The 21790-nt window shown below is 33.4% G+C and overlaps 3 protein-coding genes across 4 annotated transcripts in view; 1 reads left to right on the forward strand and 2 right to left on the reverse strand.

Annotated features, from left to right (window-relative positions):
- Positions 1-9841, reverse strand: part of LOC136990754 (HIG1 domain family member 1A, mitochondrial-like) — a 330009-nt gene extending 320168 nt beyond the window's left edge. The window contains exon 1 of the mRNA XM_067289187.1: positions 9829-9841. The gene's annotated coding sequence lies outside the window, so the exon portion shown is untranslated. The remainder of the gene's footprint in view (positions 1-9828) is intronic.
- Positions 1-12409, reverse strand: part of LOC136990723 (CAAX prenyl protease 1 homolog) — a 46394-nt gene extending 33985 nt beyond the window's left edge. Inside the window, exons 1-2 of one of the 2 annotated variants that reach the window (XM_067289146.1) lie at positions 12088-12409; positions 11733-11879 (exon numbers count right to left, since the gene is read on the reverse strand). In XM_067289146.1, coding sequence (XP_067145247.1) covers positions 11733-11879; positions 12088-12237 — 297 coding nt within the window. In that variant the 5' untranslated portion in view covers positions 12238-12409. The remainder of the gene's footprint in view (positions 1-11732; positions 11880-12087) is intronic. The other variant, XM_067289147.1, reaches the window with a different exon arrangement.
- Positions 12410-16260: 3851 nt separating this feature from the next.
- The window catches only part of Cdc5 (cell division cycle protein 21), a 28850-nt gene continuing 23320 nt past the window's right edge, over positions 16261-21790 (forward strand). The window contains exons 1-2 of the mRNA XM_067289140.1: positions 16261-16367; positions 21399-21502. Of these exons, the coding sequence (XP_067145241.1) occupies positions 16323-16367; positions 21399-21502 (149 nt within the window). The 5' untranslated portion in view covers positions 16261-16322. The remainder of the gene's footprint in view (positions 16368-21398; positions 21503-21790) is intronic.

The following is a 21790-nucleotide window of genomic DNA, read 5'->3' on the forward strand; positions in this document are numbered from 1 at the left end:
TGGAGAGACGGGAAGAAAACTCGGGACACGCCTAAACAAACATGAGGCTGCAATTCGTCTTAAAAGACAGGAGTCACCTTGGTATCGACACTGCAATAATTTTCATTGTAATATTAATAGAAATAATGTTAAAATATTGTACAAAGTAGAAAACATGTTTAAAAGAAGAATTATAAAACACTTTTGTATTGAGGATTATGTTAACTTGATAAACCTAAATGTCGGGACGAATGTTGATGCATGCTGGGAACCTGTAACCAGTATAAAATAAACAAACAGTTCTCCACTGAAGAGGCTTAGACAAAGCAAAATGCATTTGGAGATGTTGAAAGTAATAAACAGCAAAAATTGGTTCTAGTAGAAGTTAGTATTTGTTGTTAATAATTTGTCCGCTAATCACTCTAAGTCAGTTATAAAAGAGTTTCTTTTTACTCGTCTTTTAATCTAAAAATAGTATATTTTTAGAATCTACAAATAGTTTAAAATACTACTGATCCCATTGTTTTTTTTATTGAACAACAATGAGAATGGCATTTGTTTATCCTGGAAAAATATTAATAATTCATCTCGCTATTCCAATACCCGGGTTAACACTTTCCCTCACGATAACCATCTAACTTCTGTATGGAAAAGAAGAGATTTTTTATTTTTGCCCATTTCATTGCATATTTTAGCAAACAGCCTGTTCTGTAATGGTCGGCTTTTAATAAAATTAACCAACGTTACAGCTTCACAAAGAATTTGATTGAGATTTTCTGGCATATTTTTTGTGACAAGAGCATGTATGTGAAGGAAGCAATGTGTCCATTCCATCCTTGATATAAGACGATCTCTTAATACTTTCATTAATCCATTGTTCTTTCCTGTTATCGCCTTTGCACCAATCACTACATACTGCAGTATGTCCAATTTATGTTAGTATAGTTTGTCATAGCTTCATAAAAAACATTGTCCTGTTGCATGACCCAGTACTGTTTTGTAAAACAACATATTTTCTTTGATTGATGTGTCCCTATCGCATTCATACCTCACAAAACATAAGAACTGAGACATGTTTGCTACATCTGTTGATTCGTCAAATTGAATACTAAAAAATTCACTCGAACTCACTTGCTGAATTATCTGATCGCAAACATCGACAGCCATGTCATCGATTCGCCTTGGTATTGTGTCGTTAGAAAGCGGAATGCTTTTCAATTTTGTTGCTTCTTCCACACCTATTAAAACACTGACCATATCAAATTGCAGCAGGCAATATGAGGTTTTCAGCAATCGTATGGGGTTTGGACATCTTAGCTACTAATGCTACAAGATAAGATGCTTCAAGTACTTTTATCAGTATGGCTTAACTTACAAATAGAAGTTTGTTGATTTCTCAAGGTATGTAATTTTTTTTTGAAAAATTCCAAGGGTTTGTGCTTATGAGCTGGATGTTTAGTTTCCAAGTGTCAAACTAATTTTGATGACTTTGTGCTTTCATTGGAGAGAACTTGAGAGCAAACAACGCACTGTGGCTTTCCACCCAATGAGGTGAAACCATAATTTAAATAACTGTCATTGTACAACCTTGTCTTTTTACCAACTGATTCACTGGATATAAATGGCTCACTTCATTTTTTCACAAATTTATCCATTTCACATTAGAAATAAAAAACAATTCAGTTTTATGGTTGACCGCGCACTAAAATAAAAGCACCAGACACACACTTTGCATTCGAAACTTAGCTGAGGTGGTGCAATCGCCAGTGCCTCTTTTATACCAGTGACAGAACGACTTGTTCAAACGTATCCATATGCATGTTCAAACATGCTCTCACAGTGAGTATTAAAGAAGGAGATCAAATTACAAAGGCTTACTGTTATTATTCCTTTGGGTGGGGGGATTGCAAAATATTAATTTTATTTATATTTACTATTTGGGAGGTCGCGGAGCTAAGAAAGTTGAGAATCGCTGATCTAGACCAAGCTTCCATCATACGACGATCTAAACATGACGACCAAATAAGGACACTGAAGCTCTCAAAATATTTAAATCTATAAAGAGTGGCCGTTGCATTAATTTCAAAGAGGAAGGACAAGTATCTTGTGCATGGCAATCATTATACCTACGGGAGAAGTCAAATTAAAAATTATTTTGGAGAAATTTAAATTCGATTTAAAATATTATTTTAAATTTTTAAGAGAATTAGTTAAAAAATTCTCGTTTATATGTTTTTATATAATTTTTAAAAACGTTCCAATTTCTGCATTCCAATTTAATAAATCCTAAGGAAGATCTCCAAGTAGATCGAAAACGTTAGAGGTTGCAATTAATTATCCTGGAATTTCTTTAAAGGTTCAATTTGTTGCTATTATGTATAATATATTCCAGGCTTGAAGAGTTTGAGTACTGTACATGTTTAAATAATCATATTTATTTCTTGTACAGTATTTGATTTTATTGCCTGAAGATAAGTTGAATTTATCAAAAGTATTATTTATAATTAAATTTAAATTTTGCTTATATGAACATCCCAAAGCCTCATACTTTTTGTAATATGCCAAATGACTGCTGGATTAAATCTGGCTACTTTACTGCTAATGGAGTAAGACCCCACTTAACGCTGCCTCAATTAATGTCGATTTGATATAACGCGGTCTGCTCAAAGCCTAAAAAAAATGCTCAAAATTTATGCTGATTCAAATTATTGTAGCATTTCCTTGATTCATATATAATACGGTTATTCCCAAATCCGAACCAATCAGCAAAAGGTAGCAATTCGTCGTAGTGCTGTACTTTCCTTAAATCTATGTTTGTTTGATTCAATTTGAAAAAAATATATCATCATTAATGCCATTGGCAATATCGACTTGGCTTGGAAAGAATTAACTGATAAATGCATGAACGAAGTGTTGAAGAAGGAGTTATGGCTGAAGGTATCCAAGAATTCTTGACAACGAATGCTTATCACTGTATCGTTAGCATGACCAAATTGTCAACTTAATCAATACACTTTAGCTGACAGGGGCAGAAGACCAGGTGCACTCAGAGGTATTACCTGGCTTGAAAATAAAGAAAAGAAGGAAGAATGTGAAGGCAAAGACAAAAATACAGAAAAGAGGATAGGGGTGGAAAAAGAGAGGCACAGGGTGTCTTTGCCTGATTTATAAAATCAAAGTAAAAATACAAAGAATCCAGAAATAACATACAAAAATACAAACAATACAATAGTAACATCAAAAATGTACCAAACGTACACCCACTACACTTTGTGGGAACGACATAAGTAAAATATTTACATTATATATATTTGTGATCAATTGTTGAAGTAATGTTTACACTAAATAAATGCACTCACTGTCATGATGATCAATAGTCAGATTCCAACACTCCAGTTGAAGCAAGGAAGTCCATGAGACTCTTAAAAAGTTTTTGATCCGTGACAAAGTTGTGCATTTCTCATGGCCAGTTGAGTCCTCGGGAGAGCACAGGCCTTAGAAGTGTTTCTTATCCATGTGTGAAGTTATCACAATCAAATATATAATGATGAACGTCTTATATTGAGGTGTTGCTACAGCCGCATAAGAGAATGTCTGTGACCAAACCGGTGAAGATAGGTCTCAAGGTTACCATGTCTGGTAAAAGTTTGTGTATTTATATATGTGATGGAAAGATGCTTCCGATTAAGTCTTGTCTCTATGTTTGGGATGAATGAAAATGTTATCCTTCCAGTGTTACCATTCTCCCATTCCCTCTGCAAGTAACAAAGGCTGATAGCAGTAGCATGAACAGTGTTCTTGATACTGATATAGGGAATGTCACCGAAGTCAGGAGAGGAGGAGGAATTTGCACATAACTTTACTTGTTTATCAGCTGCCTCATTGCCAGGTAAGCCTGCATGCCCTTTAACCCAGGTTAACACGATTGAATTACTGTTGATTTGGATTTCATGAAACACCATATGAGAAAAGTTACATGTTGGATTTTTGAACTTTTGGATGGCAGTTTGGCTATCACTGCAAATCCTTGTTATTTGGTTCTCAATCCCCATGTTGCTAAGATGATTAACAGCTTTAAAAATGGCACACAGTTCTGCTTGAGGGACTGTACAGTAGCTTTCTAGTCTGTATCCAGCAGTATAGATCAGAGTTGTTGACTTATTTTTCATTATAACATATGCTGCTCCTACCTTATCATTTTGTTTTGATCCGTCCATGAAAATCGTTTAAGTAGCTGAGACTTTATCTTCCAGAGATTTAATAGTGATAGATGGGTATTTTGTTGAATGGATGTTAAAGATTTCGTGAGGCAATGGGCATTTTGTGACTAGCCTGTTAAGGAGGGATATGTTCATATTAGGAAGAAGACCAATACAAATATACAGTAGAGTGTCGTTTATCCAAAAGCTGATCAATGGAAACGTTGGTTAACCGAAAGTTTTCCAGTCAGACTGTCATGCTGAATCGAACGTTTTTGATACTAGATTAACTTCTAAAGTATAATTTTTTTGTTTTTATATTTTTCAATATATTTATTTTGTTTGTATAAAATTATTTCTTTATTTTTAACGATACAATAGCCACAATTATTATTATAAAAATTTTCGTTAGGCTTAAAATCGACAAAAATTCAATGTGAAGCAACACGCAATGGAGAAAAATTTCAACACGGAATAGGTTAATATATTTTTTCGTACATAATTGGTTATCCGAAAAATAAGTTATCCGAACAACCCCAGTCTTCAATTGATTTGGATAAACGAAGCTCTACTGTAGTTAACAATTTCATCATCATTCTGATGTGTGATTCCATTTTTTCCTAGGTACCAATTCCATATCACTTCTTTGGCCCTAATATGTAGGGGAAGCACAACTGCAATTACCTGTAAAGCCACAGTATGAGCTGTTCGATATGCTTTGCAAAGCCGAAGGAGAGTAATGCATTGAATTTTATTTAGTTTCTTTTGAGTCCTAATTTTATCTGTCCGGAAAGGTGCTCCATAAAGGATTGTTGTTTCTATATTTATTGTAATTCTTAGCGTAATAGTTAATATTAATTCAAGATGGCAGTCTATCTACTAACTTTAGTCCAAACTACTTAGTTCCAACAATTAAAATCTAGATTTTAGATATTTGGTTCAAATTTTACTTTATTCATTGATTTCTTAACAAGAGGATAGCCACAATGTTGGCAGTACAAGGAAAATTGTCTCCACAATAAGATCAGGCAAACTAAGAAATGAATATCAGTGGGTACATTCCAGTATGCATCAGTCTCAGCCACAACCAATGCACTGATGATCATCAAATAATCAGGCAGTCCTCTACTTTCATACCTAATTGGTTCCTGAAATGTGTATAAAAGTTGAAATGTACAAAAATACAGCAATGTAAAAAAATCATCAAAAAGGATTTTCAAAATATTTATTTTTTTTTTATTGATTAGTATCTGATGTTTTCTTTATAAATTCATCAAGAGATTATTGGATTGTACTCTTCTTTTTCTTTTCTTGATCAAGAGTTCTGAAACATGCTGCTTTTTTGTATTGTCTTTCAAACAATCTCCATTGGGATCACATTCTTCCACAATGGTCAAAAATTTGTCAACATGCATAAAGGCTTCGTTCATATTCTTGATTGTCAAAGTCTTAACAATGAGTTTGTTATCAGGTTCTTCTTCATTTTGTATTTCAATCATCTCTTGTAGTTTAATCAAGTCTTCATTTGACAGAGGTTCTGAGTTAAGTTGCATTAATTCATCAATATCTTCATTGTTGTCATCTAAGTTTAATTCATTTATTATATTGACTATTTCACTTGTGATAGCTCAGAGTTTCTTCAAAGTCCATAGAATGATTCATCATTTGTGGACATATTTTTTTTCCAACAACCTTTCATTGTTGACTTTTTTATTTCAGCAGAGTCCCCAGTAATATTTATTGCATTCCATATATTATAATTTTTCCAAAAATCTCTGAATGTAGATCCAGCTTCCTTGTCAATTGTTTTGATTGCTTTATTCATTAATCTCCTCATATAAACCGATTAAAAGTAGTTATCACTGTTTGGTCCATGGGTTGTATTTTGTTTGTGGTATTGGGAGAAAGAAACACAACATTAATTTCCAGATATAAATTTTGCAGGGATTTTGGATGCCCAGGAGCATTGGCTAAGAGTAACAGTGCTTTAAATTATAAATTATTCTCACTGCAATATTGCACAGAAGGCACAAAATAATGTGAGAACCAATCTTGAAAAAGCTGTGCAGTAGCCCAGGCTTTAGTATTTGATTTCCAAATGACTGAAAACATTTTTTTATCTTTTCCTTTCTGCTATGGAATTTTCTGTTTGATAAATTAGCATTGGTTTCAGTTTAAATTACCAGCTAAATTACCTCCAAGGAAAGTTAATATGTTTTTAGAAGGTTTAAGTCCAGAAACAACTGATTCTTTCTTTGCTAAATATGAGGTGTAGGCATCTTTTTCCAAAATAATCCCATCTCATCCACATTGAAGATTTGGCAAGGAGATCTTCAATGATATGGGAGAAAGTGGGAATAAATTGGCTGGCAGCTTTCCCAGTAAATTTAATATTATGTAAAGATGACCTTGTCAAACCAGCCATTGCTTGCTACAAATTCCATAGCAGAATCTTCTTTTAATCATTTCTTTCAATATTCATACAAACTAAACACCTTAGCTTGAATAACTGATAAACTCAGCAGGTTGCCTTTTTGATGTTGATCTTCAATCCATAAAGTTAAAGATTTCTCCATTTCATCCATTACTCTGCCAAGTCTTTTTGAAACAATCTTTGAAGAAATATTTCTATAATTTTGAACATATTCCTTAATTTTGTTCTTGTTTTTCATAATGGAACATATTGTTGATCAGCTTAAATTATACAAACAACCAATTGAAGCAAAAGATTTGCCACTTTCAGAATGTCTAATTATATCTGCCTTTATCTTCATTGTATGGAGGTCGAGACCTTGATTTCTTTATGCCCATATCAGCACTGCCGATTTTTCGTTTTTCATTCATCTTTAAGAATTAATAAGGGCAATTTTTTCCACCAAAATAAAAATGTACATAAAGTGATAGCACACGTCCTAACAACCCGACAAGACAACTTATCAACACAAGTGCTAACTCAAGACCGAACCAGTGACACCGAAAATGGACGCGATTCATACCGGAGAGGTGGGGAGAGACTAGTGACTAATAGTTCACAAGAATAGGAGAATCATTACTTGAAAATACACATTTTGTCTTATGTATCGATAAAATTCGAAATAGTAAATTCTATAGAAGTAGAGGCCCACCCATACTACTATTGTAATATCCTATTCACACTGTATATTTTAAGCCAGCTTAAGGTATGAAATATGAATGGAACTGACTTAATGTTAAACCGGTTTAACTACCAACAATCGGCTCAGCATAAATCACTTTCTCAAAGAAGCTTAAGTCTCTTCAAGCTTTCCACGAGGTCCGCCACAAGTTCAAAAATAATGGCAGAAGGAGATGCACAAACATTCGAACAAAGCGAGAAAAAACGTTCAGAAAATTGGTCGGAGGAGGAAATAGCGATTTTAATTGAAATATGGCGGGAGAAGATCGACAATTTACGTCGAGCGAAACGAAATAAAACTATATACGAAGCAATGGCAGCAGAAATTCGTCTTCGGAGGCCAACGTCTAGAGCCAGAACGTGGTCCGAAGTAAGGACAAAAATAAAAAATTTAACTGTCAAATACAGGTAAGTTAAGATTGTAAAAATATGTCATCGTTAAATTAATTATCGTTTAATATTTAAGTAAAGAATTCTTTAAACAGTTATATTTCAAACGTTGATAGTAAATGACAAAAATTATTTCTTGTTACTCGTACAATAATCGTAAATGATGTAAACATCAAATTAATAACTAATATGAAATTTTAAAAGAAAAAAAATAATCCTTTCTACTAGAAACAATGAAATTTTTTTAAATTTTAACTAGAGAAGAAGTAGCAAAGATTGGGCATTCAGGAGGCAGCCCATCTACCTGGCAATATTTCCAGGTAGTTAATTTAATTATAGGACACCAGCCAGCCCAGAATGTATCATTAATGGAAGAGAGTTGTAGCAGTATAATGATACAATGTTTACCATCACTTGAATTGGATACAAGTAAACTGTCATTAAATGTATCCTATTAGCCTATATCAAGGTCTATTACTTAACCATCAAAAATATTTATTATTATAACTTAACTTCTCATAATACTTGATCACTTTTAAATATAACACAACATTCTGGAATTTATTATTAAAATTGTACATGTGTACCTTTATTACCATTTGGCATCTATAACTGCAAGGATTATGGAATACCAGTTAAGTTCAAAAGTTGTCAGAATACATTTGTCCTGGATAGACATTGTAAAATATTTAAGCGTGTTCATAAACTCCATTTTACATATATTTTTGTATAATTAAGCATTTAAGTCCTGATGATTTTTCTTGTGGTTGTTACTAAACATGTAATCATTTACTCTAATAAATTAATGTTTTCATATAATTTACATCCTTTATTGTGTGTATTTAAATAAATTAGTGTATATTGTTAAATAATTGTGCTTGTATCTTTTAGACAACAACAAAAATTCCAATGAATTAATAGATGATGTATCGGTACCAGAAGCGCTTGAACCTGAAATAAGGGTGACAAGGTCGAAGAGAAAGAAACGGCCATTGGAATGGCAAATAAATGAGTTAATAAGCAAAATTAAAAGAAGTAATGCTGTTTCTGAGGAATTGGAAAAGAAATCAATAAAAATTTCAGAGGAAGGACTGCAACTACAGAGAGAAAGTATAGAATTGGAAAAAGTATTATCATCCATAATAAAAATGTCTTAATTGATTTGAAATAAAAATCATTTTTATTGCACGTGATCATTTATTTTCCTCAATTGAAAATACATCTTTGATGATTGCGGGAGGACTGCAGTTATAAAGGCATTAAAACTCGAATCTGTATTAAAATCTATGAATAATAATTAATGAAATTAAAAGTAAAAACAATAATTGTATTAACTATATAAATATTTATTTTCCTGACTTTATAAATGAATAAAACTACAAACACTAGACAAATTTTCAGTCAAAGTAATTTATTTCAGCTTAATGTTAGAGTATATAAATTTTATAACAGTCTCCTGATTTTCAAGAGCTTGTTTAATTAACAGCAGTTACAAGGAGTTTCATTTAACACTCAAATTATGAGTACTGTTCATATAAACATTAATTAATATTAATGATTTTATAACAAACAGATATTAAATAATTATAAAATTCTAACTATTAGCAATGTCAAAATTTAAAGTATAACTATATTCTAGTGAACTTCTGAGTATTATCCTGTAATAAATCTTGTTTTGAAAACTTAATTTAAAATCTTATAATCTTAATCTTCATCCCTAAAACTTCTTGCAATACCATTTCTAATTGAAATAACTTTGGTGTTGTTTATCCCTATAACACAAATTCTCTCTGATGAACTATCAGACTGATTTATTTCATTAAGCCATGTTTTCTCTATTGGATCATCCCTCTTCTCACACAAATTATGTAATATACAACAAGTTTTAATTATTTGTTTTGCTATATCAATCCTATTATCCATTTATTTAGAAAGTCTTCGAAATCTTGCTTTTAATCTTCCAAAGGCATTTTCTACTACTCGTTGAGCTCTAGATAATCTAAAATTGAATGTTTTTTCCATTTTATCCTCTGTTTTACTTGGAAATGGTTTTATTAAGGTTGGCTGTAAAGGAAAAGCAGAGTCACCAATAATTAAAGGTGGCACAACTTCTCCACCAATTCTTTCCCCTAATTCTAAGGAGTTTATATTTTGTAGGCATGTTAAAAGAGAGTTAGAATTTTTAAAAATATGTGCATCATTATTTCTTCCAGGAGATCCTGCATTTATATATGTAAACATATATTTGGCATCTGAAACAGCAAGGAGGACCACAAAATACCATTCTTTATAGTTGTAATAGTCAATGCAGTCTTTTTTTGGTGGTGAAATAGGAATGTGTGTTCCATCAATTGATCCAAAGCATTGTGGAAAATTCCAAATCTCGTAAAAATCACGAATTTTTAAGTCAATTTCATTTTTAGTCTGTGGAAACTGGATAGCAGCAGACATTAAATTATTTACAACTGCATTGCAGAAGTCTATAACAATTTTACAAACAGTGGATTTTCCCACACCAAATAGATGTGAAATAGTCCTATATTCAGACAATGATGCCAATGTATATAGAGCAACTGCTACTCTTTTTTTTGTAGAAATACATCGTCTCAAGTGATTATTATTTCTTTTCATTTCTGGTAATGCAGCAAATAAGAAATTAAACATTTCTCTAGAAACTCTAAAGTTTTCACGCCAACTTACTTCATCCATTGCAGGAACACACTCTTCCCACCATTTCTGATTTCTTGGGATCTTCCAAATTCGATCACTAGGAAGCGTAGAGCAAATCATGGCTACAGCACACGCCTTTTCTTTTGCTCGTCGTCGCCATTTCAATGCTTTTGTTTGTGTCAAATGATACTCTTCTCTGTTAGCATGTATACGCTGCTTCAGTACAAGCAGTTTAAATAATAATAATAATAATATAACTTTCTGTCGAGAATCCATTATCATCACAATTCTGTCACTAAAGTGATAATGTTGAGAGAATCGTGCTGCCAATGACAACGATAATGACATCACTGATAATAAATGTTAATAATTCCTAACTAATGTCTTATGTATTTTAAGTAAGTTATTTATATTTTAAATTTCTAAATATAAATTAATTTATAATGATTTATTAAAAATAATCAAAAGTTTGATTTTATTTAAAATGTAATATTGAGCGCACCTGCTTGAGGGCTAAGCAAATAATTCGCTTTAATTACCTAGTGTGAACGAGTAGTTAAACTTGTTTTCGGCAATGCGGCTTAACTTAATTCTGCTTAAATCTTAATCCCGCTTAAAATATACAGTGTGAATAGTGTATAACTGGAGAAAAACTAAGCTTAAGTAATACACCTAGACTCTAGTAATAAAGTTCAATATTTACACCGTAGAACAAATGTTTGCGACAGTCTTAAGCCCCCAATTCGGTTCTAAAGTCTCTTGAACATAGAACAATACTACTTTTCATTTCTATATGCATTACAAGCTTTGTACAGTGTAATTATTGAACCTTACTATTGGAGTTTGGGTGTATTACATAAGCCTTGGTGAATAGTAATATAAAGCTTTACTGGAACATCTGGCAACCTAACAAGATAGCAAAAGCAAATAGTTCTATTGTATCATTTGCAGACTTATTTTGTCAAAATTACTTTAGGGTAATACAGAATAGCAGTAAAAATGGCATTATAATATAACTGCAGAGGCAGCCACAGGGTTCGGCCAGGGCGCGGCCACCGGCCTTTACACACACAAAACAGCCAGCGGCCACACCGACAAACTCGCCAGCAAATATCGGAATACACCGCAGTTCACCGAGGCACACCAAAACATACCTAGTATTCCATCCACACTGCTCATAATAAATTATAAGAATCATATTGCACAGAAAGTTTAGTTAAAATTTCTCGTTTCATATTCTAACCGTAAATCACGGCGCATTACCGTCGGCAACCACTTACGATTAGAACACGACGGCTCGAATTATTTTTCAACCGGTTCAGAATTTCACCCACACTTACCGTGGTCACAAACTGCTTGACCAAGGAACAGAAGAAAGAAAATTTGGCCGTATCCAAGTGATAGGCACGAGCCTTGTTGAAAGTGGTCTGATCCATGATCCCGATCAACTCGGGAGGAACCGAAGCTGCATTCTTGTACACTCTATACTGAAAATATAAATACATTAAACAGGTTACAATTAGATATTCAGCATGCACTTAGAAGAGCCTAAGTTTAAAGTAATTGTGAAATTTAATCTATTGAAATAAAATATAAAATGAACAATTCTGTCGCTCCAGAAACGAACTTTTTGTCGAATTACTCAATATTTAATTTAATTTGAATAGAAATAATAAAAATCAGGAAGAAACTCACCTGCCTAGCAGACAAATAAGTTTCCCATAGATACACGAGCCAATTGAATCCCAAAACGCAAATAAATATTCCCCTAGCTGTAAAAAATCTTCCCAAAGATTCTAAACGCGATATAATTCGAGAAATTCGTAAAGTTTGTAACCAATCCATCTTTTTTCTAGCAGAAGACTAGTCGACGTTAACAAACGATACCGGAATAATCGATTTCGGGTTGCCAACTCTCCCCATATTTTTATTTTGTAACAAATCCATTTTAAAATAATTTCTCGAAAATTTGTTACGTTATTTTTACGTAAATACGGTATTAAACGGCAATAATGTAATTTCGGTTGATGATGAATGGAAGTGAATGAATCAAAACATTTGAAGTCCTCGAGAACATATAGGGCGCGTTTCCTTTCAGCTAAATATGAAACGAATAAGCAAGCCAATGAAGTAGTTCGTTTCATATGAAACGAACTACTTCATTGGCTTGCTTATTCGTTTCATATGAAATGCTCTATGTCAATTAATATCTATTTTACATTACGTTTTCCATTTAAAAAGAAAATTTAAAAAATGTTTGTTCTCTTATTGAAAATTTTTGTTGGGTGCTTTATTTCGACAAAAATCTTTTGTCTGATGCACCGTTGAAAGTATTCGCTTGTATATGTTATGAGACTTTATGAATAATTAGAAAAACGATGCCACAGTCCGATCAATACTGAATCGTTTATCAAAGTGAGCAGTCGTTATGAATAAACACTTTGGGCATTTCGAATTTCAAAAAACTTTACTTCATTAAACATGTTATATTTTTGTGAATTATCGTAGACCTAAGCCATACGCGTAATGTTATTAAAGTGCCAACTTTGACCCTTAATTATTATCTCAAAGAGCGATGAACTCATTTGGATGAAATTTAACATATTTTGTGTCCGTGATGAGTACTATGGACCTCTTAAATTTTGAATAAATTGATTCATTGGATCGTTTTGGACTTACCCAATTGGCATTTTGTCGCCTAGATTTACGAGCAGAGACGGAGCTACGAAACAATTTAAGAGTCTGCATATGATTAATAGCTTTTTTTTAGAGCCGACCGCTTGCTAATGGCTCATTTGATAGTTTTGTTTAATAATGTTGAGTAATTATAAAATAATAGCCCATTTTAAAAATTTTATTCATATAATTCTTCATTATCTTTTATTTATTTATTTATTTGAATCTTTGAAATTCGATTCTCTCACAGCCTATCGTCAGCTTGCGACGCTTGTAATATTTGTAAACATATATTTTAACAAAGGCGTTTTACCTTGTTTCGCCGCGACAACACACGTTCGACAATTGATATACAAGTTAGATTTGTAAGATTTAAAATTATAATAAATATGTAAAAATTTCAACAACGAGTTGCGTAATTTTTTTCCACGAAAAACACTAATGAGTGACACACATTAATACAAAGTTAAAATTGTCTGTAATACCATCTGTGGCGAGATTTCATTTTTAAAATCTTTTGTATTATTATAAAACAGCAAAAAACTTAATTTTGTGGGTGTAGATGACGACAGTCACTATCTCCATAACATATAAGCAACTACATTCCTTGGTACTGTACATTAGTCTACCGTCTACACAACGTAAAAGATTTTTATCGAAATAAAATATCGAACAAACGTTTTATAAACTCTCTCTTTTACGTGCCTAGACACAATTAGAAATTACTGTAAAAATGCTCAACTTCGATAAATATGGAATCCTTAAACAGTTAGCCTAATATGAAATTTAATAAGTTTTATTACAGTATATAAAACATTTATGAATACAGTACAATCAAGAAAATTCCATGTACAATTTTAATTGTTGAACTAATTATAATTCCGCTTTGGACATATATCGACTGCAAGGTGTGTTTTTGGTTAAACTTCAACGGTGAAATAGTTTCCTCCCGTATGCACTACAAGAGTGCATTATTCTGTCGTAAAATATTTTACTTGTAGAGCACCGGTCGAAATATTAAAAGTTTCTTTGGCCAGTTATAGTCGTTTAAAAACAACTGCGTAACACAGTCTTTTATTAAACACGAGAACACTACTTAGGGTGCGACTATGCAGACGCGAATTTAGAGCGAGCGAGAGGTTGCGAGAGATTTAGTTTTCGCAAAGGAAAACCATGCACAAGCGAGAATCGAGAAATAACGCTAGCGAGAGCGAATTTCTGACAGGTTTTGATATTTATTGCGTTTCGCCTCTTCTCGACACACATTCTCGCTCGCTCGGGTCTACATAATCGCACCCTTATGACGACCACCCGTTTGACGTCGGGTGTATGCGACTCTTCCTCCGCATCTTTCGGAAGCACCCGTATTACATGAGGCCAAGACGAGGCGCCATCCTCGGGCTCGGCATGGCCCGAAGTGTGCCACTTCTTCAATTCTTTAAATTATCCTTTCTGCAAAGAAAAATGAGCGAATGTGAAAATAAAACGTGCATCTATTCTAATCTGAATTGTAAATTTCTAATGCAAAAATTATTGTTTTAATTCCTTCAAAGTCAGAAATGAATATTATAATAAAATCTCTATTTATTATATATAATAATTTTAATCTTTTCCGCGATTTTTAATGTTCGATAAAGAAATTAGAGTTTATAAAAAATTGTGCTATTCTGTTGACTGCCGTAACACAAAACATGTGTGAAAATAGACGAAACGAGACAATGAATGAACCCGAACTATTCTAATTAATTAAGATTCAGACGGAATATTAATGTATATACGTACGTAATGTATAAACTATAGCGGGGGATAACAGATTTAAAGTAGGCTATTTATTAATTTTCATTCTGATTTAACAATTTCATTGGAAAATTAACAATGAAAAGACTGAATTGGCTCCTTCCAAAATAAATGAAAAGATCCGATTTCTCTGAAGGAAACTGATTAATTCTTATTGAAAACCTGTTAGGTATGTAAACCTCCAGGAGATAACCCACACCCACACCAAACGGGTTGGTCGGGTGGTCGTTTTATTATTGCGTAGCAACTCAATTTAATGTTAAAAATTTGGATTTTGTAGTGAATTTTGTCATCTCTGTCTATAAAGAGTGGGATTTCGACGGATCATTGCACGGTTTTGTCTCGAATCTTCAACTCATCCTCACAGAGACGAGCTGCTATAATCAATTTACGAAGAGTTGGGATATTCTCGAACATCATGGGGCTGTCCATAAATCATGTCCGCATTTTTTTTTTTTTTTTTTTTTTTTTTTTTTACCCTGTTCCTTTCTCCCAGTTTGTCCAAGTTTCCGTAACCCCCCTCCTTTCTTCGAACGTTTAACAAAACCTTTATCACTTTATGAATGATAGATACCATAAGTAGAAACGCAATATACAAGGATTTTTGAAATAGATATAATGAAATGCATAAATGGTATAAAATGTAATGTTTTGTAAAATTTAATGTAATGGTTTTTTTTAACTCTTTCCGTCCTGTGGGCACTAGAGGGCGTCTTTTAGAAGGTCCATTATGGGTTCGGCCAGGCCCACAATAGGGCGACCGAGTGGTGAAGGACGGGGCCCGACATATCCAGACGGACCACCCCGAAAAATTCTTAGGGATTTTTCGATCCGTCCGAATTCGATCCCGGGTCCCCCAGAGCGGTAGGCTGCCACCTTAACCGCTCGGCCATCCGGCCGTCAAAATGTAATGGTTAAGACAAGTAGGACGGCCAAATGGCCGAGCGGTCAAGATAGCAGCCTACCGCTCTGGGGACCCGGAATCGAATTCGGACGGGTCGAAAAATCCCTAAGAATTTTTCGGGGTGGTCCGTCCGAATATGTTTGGCCCCGACTCTCACCACCCGGTCGCCCCATTGTGGGCCTGGCCGAACCCATAATGGGCCTACTAAAAGAGGCCCTCTTAGTGCCCACAGGGCGAAAAGAGTTAAAAAAAAAAAAAAAAAAAAAAGGTGGTGAAGGACGGCGCTTTTAGTGCTCATAGAACGAAAAGTTAAAAAAAACTATATTTAGATTAGTTTTCTAATTTACTTAAAATTAAAGTATTTATATAACATATTAATATAACAACACTTACCAAATTAGTTTATTTAAAATTTTCTATAAATTTGGCGACATTTGGGCTGAAAAGTTTTCGGCGACGTGAGAAAGTGGGCAAAGGAAAGTTGTGGAATCGTTTGTGGCCGGAGTAGTTTTATATTTTTTATTAATATTTGTTAAATCAAATAATATTAATCATGCCTCGGATTATGATTAAAGGAGGCGTTTGGAGGAATACGGAGGTAACAAATATTCTTTGTATTTCATTCTTTCCATCATAAACGTGTTTAGAGAGGCAAGGGATAAATAAAAACAATATAAAAATCAATAATGATGCAGGAGAGCAACAGAATTTCTGATAAAACACCTGATTATTATCATTTAAATACACAATTATCATAGAAAAAATGAAATCGATTACACTGATTCGGTGTAAAGTAATTTGTTGTTTACAAAACACTTCCAAATTCGCTTACATTTCATCCATTTTTGGTGGTCGATGGCTACCAAAAAGAAAGCAAAGCTGAAGTAATAATTCCTTTTTAATTATGTACAGTACATACTATATAATATTGTAGAATTATGTACATACTATATGTAATACCGTATGTATAAATTGTGGAGCCTGGAATAATGTGTACGGCGATCGTTCCGATGATCGCTATGTGCCGCCTTTGGTGGATGATGGGTGTCTCGGTAAAAGTGCGAGGCAAGAAGATGGTCGTCGCTATCTGTTGGTCTCTGTTGGCGTGTCGCAAGTTCGCCACGTGTTTATAATGAAATTTATGATTTACTTGACCTCGTTGATAGATTCTTGTAATGTTTATCCATTGACAGTTGGAATTTGATGATTATGTGCTGTAAAAAGCTTAACTTACCAATAAAGAATTTTAATATACTTAATTTTTGGACAGATTTGTTTTGATCTACTACTAAGATTGTCTTTAGTGTTCAAAAATTGGAATGTAATGTAATGTTGATTTTCTTGAAGTTTCTTGTCCTTTAATTATTGTATTTCTTAAATTATATAATTTGATAAACTAAGAATTTATTGTACAGATTTGTATTTTATGGAGATGGATGATTTAAGTTTTTTAAATAGTCATTATGCAGAATACATTTTGGGCCTTAGACCTGTCTTTGGCTGCAGAACTGTAAGAACTGGAACTGGTGTCTGCGGCCTGAAATGTCTATTTAAAGAAGTTAAGTTGTCCGCTCCATAAAATATGTTCCTGTATGTCTTTAATTTATCAAATTTAGTCTTTGCATGAAAATTAAGGATATTAAAATTCTTTCCTGGTGATTTAAGGTTTTTATGGTGTGTAGTTCTTGTGAAAGTACTTTTAAAAGATATTCTCATAAATGTGTTAAAATAATTTTGGATATATTCATATTGAATGTTATTTGATCTGTTGGAAAGAATGCATATTTGTTTAAATTTTAAATACCGTATATATCTCGGCAGATAAGACGACTTTCAGATGAGACGAGGTATAAATTTTCGTCGAAGTTTTATAGTTTTAGCTTATATCTGTCCTATAAGACAATCCCAAACTATCAATGGCCTATGAATTTAGTTTAGATCAGTGATCATCGTCTGAATAATAATACTGTATAACATATACGGAATTATGTCCTATTTGTAATTTTTCAAATGAAAAAATTTATTTTCTTGCATCTGGCAGCACTGCCTTGTGATTGTTGCAAGCATTCACACTGCTTTGGCATTCGGGTAATGACCTCGACTATTCATCAAAACGTCGTATGGGCTATTCTGTTTTGTGCACATGCCCTACTCTCTACTAGTAAATAATTATGGTTTGACCGTTTTTTTTATAATGGTTTTAATTTATATAAATTTCAATCTAAGTTTTTGTATCTGTCCTACAAGACAACCCCGGATTTTGGGGCCTTTTTTTATGGTTCAACTATTGTCTTATCTGCCAAGATATATGGTATGGTCTTGATAAGCATATGTTAATAATCAGGATGTATATGCTCCAAGAATATAAAAAAGTCGTATTTTTGTATATACAGTAATACCCCGAACTTACACGATAGGTGGGACTGAGCGATAACCACAAAAGTCAAATTTGCATAAGTCGGGGTATAATTTCACATATAAATACATACAAATTATTTGTAATTGGGGCCGGAGACTAAATAAAACAATAATTTAGAAAAAAATGTTTAATAAAATCTTAGATAATACATATGTATAACAAATTATATTATTAAAATCGTAAACCAAAGTTATTTTGATGTAGAAGGCTTCATAAAATCTAACAAATTCGTCTGACGGCTCAAAGATTTTTTTCCCCGCAAAATTTCCTCATAGCATGCTAATAAATTTTTTATTTCTTGTTTTATAGAAGAAATGTGCTCTTTATTGGAGTCTATATTTTCTAAAATTTGTAACTCCTTTTCAATTGAACTGAGGCCTTCTGTCAAGTTTCCAACTGTCATTCAATCTTGTGATTGAACTAGATCTAAAGAATTAAGTTCTTCAATGTCTTGCTCTTGCTCACACATTTCTATGAGCTCATCAATTGTCAGCTCCTGATTGTGGGAATCCAGCAGTTCTTGAACATCATCACTATCCACTTCTAAATTTATTTGTCTGGCAAGATCGACAACTTCTTTAATCACATTACCGATTTCATCAGGCTCTGGCACTGATTCTGCCTGAGTTTCAGTGGTGGAAAAAAAGATACAGTTTTTTCCAGATGCCACTGAAAGTTTTTTGTGAAACTTCATTCCAAGATTGTCCAATGATTCTCACTTCATCTAAAACATTGAATTGTTTTCAAAAGTCTTTAACAGAGATCTCATTGTTTTGTCTCATAGCTTCATGCAGATGTGCAAACGATCGTCTCTTGTAATAAGCTTTGAATGTTTTGATGACTCCGTGATCCATCGGTTGAAGCAAGCTGGTTGCATTTAGTGGCAAAAATACAACATTCACACGTGGGTCAAAATTAGTTAAAGTTGCAGGGGGATGACTTGGTGCGTTGTCGATTATTAGCATCACTTTAAATGGAATTTGTTTAGATTAGCAATAACGTTTGACTTTAGGTATGAAGTGATGACCAAACCAGACCTGAAAAAGGGAAGCTGTCACCTTAAGCTTTACGATTTGACTTCACATCACAGGCAAGCCAGCTTTAGATTTATTTTTCAATGCTCTTGGATTTTCTGAGCGATAAACTGAGAGAGGTTTTAACTTACAATCACTAGCTGCATTTGCACCAACCATCACTGTCAATCAATCTTTGGCAGCCTTAAAACCTGGAAAGGTTTTCTCTTCACGCACGATAAAAGTTCTTTTAGGCATCTTCTTCCAGAACAGGCCAGTCTCATTTACGTTGAATATGGTTTGGCTGATATAGCCACCTTCATCTATCATAGCTTTGAATTTCTCTGGATAGTAAGACGCAGCCTCTTTATCAGCACTTGCCGCCTCTCCACTTTCTGCAATGCTATGCTAATTACAGCAACTTTTCAATCGGCTGAACCAACCGTTACTAGCTTTAAACTCTTCATCTTTAGCCACCTATCCAGCATCCTCTTTCAATCTCTCAAAAATCAGCTTAGCTTGAGAGCACACCATGTTCTGATCAACAGGACAATTTTTCACATTCACTTGATTATCACACCATAATTTTAACATTGTTTCCATCTCAGTGATAATACCGCAATGTTTATGAATGATGTTTGAATTTAAAGATTTAGCATTTTTCATCTTTGAGAATTTTTTCTTTACCTTTTATAATTGTTCTGACCATTGATTCCGGTAGATCAAACTTCTTTGCCAATTCAAAATTTTCATTTTTGTATTGAAGTCTTTAATAATGTTAACCTTACATTCCAAAGGTAAAGTTTTTATTTTCTTGTTTGATGTAGAAGAATCAGTTCTACTTCATTTTGTTGACATAGTAGAGTCTCTCAAGTCTCTGTAGATATAACAATCACAGAAATAAATAACACAAAATAAATTGTAGCTATGTGTCGTTTTCACATGACACGTTCAAACATGTAAGCTGAACAATAGTGTGGAGGGAGTGAGTAATCAAGAGTTGTGTGGCGCTCAAATAAAAGACAGACGAATCGACAAGATTTGAAAATTGCGTAACTCCGAGTTTGCATAAGTCAGGGTAGCGTAAGCCAAGGTATTACTGTGCAAGTATATATACTTCTCATGAAGTTTATTGGCTGGGCAGCCAATAAATTTCATGAAAAATCTGGTCAGAATACCTGGTGTAAAGGGTCGGGAGAACACTGGCTTTTTATTACAAAATTTGATAATTGAAATTGTCTTTATTCAATATCCATGTTGTGCTGCAATGTTTTGAATGTAATTCAGTTTATTTGCCTATTCTGAACATTATGATGCATAATTAATATGATCATCTGAATTTGATGGTATTAACAAAGGCTGTTATCCTGCTTTTCTTAAAATATAGTAATTTGTCTCTCCTTGAGAGGAGCGTGTGTATTTATAAAATGCTACCATGGCTGCTCTCTTGTACTAGTCGGATTGAAAGTTTGGGCTGCTATTTACTTTACCCAAAACCTTTTCTAAATTAGATTTCTTGCACCAAGTAGAAAGCATTTCATCAATATATTTTTTTTTTTTTTTTGGTGACTCTTACCATCCTGTGGGTGCTAAGAGGGCCTCTTATAGCAAGCCCATTATGGGTTTGGCCAGGCCCACAATGGGGCAGCTGGGTGGTGAGGGACGGGGACCGACATATCTGGATGGACCACCTCCCGAAAAATTTCTGGGGATTTTTTGACCCATCCGGATTCGATCCCGGGTCCCCCAGGATGGCAGGCTGCTAACCTTGACCGCACGGCCATCCAGCTGCACTCATCAATACATTATGCATATGAAAGAATCTGTATGATACAGGAAGATAATATAAATCTCACCATCACTGTTAAGACATATTCATACAATACACCTAAAAAAGGACTTCCTATTGGTACTCTTCTCTTCTGCAGATAGGTTTGTTATTAAATTCAAAAAAATTATAACAAATAAGATTAGTTAACTCTAAGACAAACTAAGGGGGTGGTGTAAATGGGAATCTCTGACATCAAATTAAAATCTTGTAACTGGCAAAACATGCTGTATCTTGTATTTATGAGTTTACATATAAATATGTAATACTGTTTATATATATAGTACATATGTATATATATATAATATAAAAAATATTTGTGAATATTTATTGATAATGATTAGAAATAATCACTATTTATATTTACAGGATGAAATCTTGAAGGCTGCAGTTATGAAATATGGAAAAAATCAGTGGTCTCGTATAGCCTCTCTCTTGCATCGAAAATCTGCCAAACAGTGCAAAGCGAGATGGTAATTAAGAAATTTTAATTAATTGAATTAATAATCATAATTATATCTGTCTTTAAATTTATGTTATAGTGTAAACAGTTACATGACAGAGATTAAGCAGCAGCATTAACAAATGTTATACCCCTTTTGCACTGAGCATTTCAATCTAGATTGTGATCAAGGTCAGTGACTGTGCCGTGGTGCGACCTCTCTCAATCGTTTTTATCTTGACTGAAACGAGGTTCAATCGTGATTGACTCAAGGGAGTTTTTGAAACTATATCCAGTCATAAGAGAGTTCCCACAATCC

This window comes from Centruroides vittatus, unplaced genomic scaffold, assembly GCF_030686945.1.
Source record: "Centruroides vittatus isolate TY-2023 unplaced genomic scaffold, ASM3068694v2 contig_134, whole genome shotgun sequence".
NCBI lineage: Eukaryota > Metazoa > Arthropoda > Arachnida > Scorpiones > Buthidae > Centruroides > Centruroides vittatus.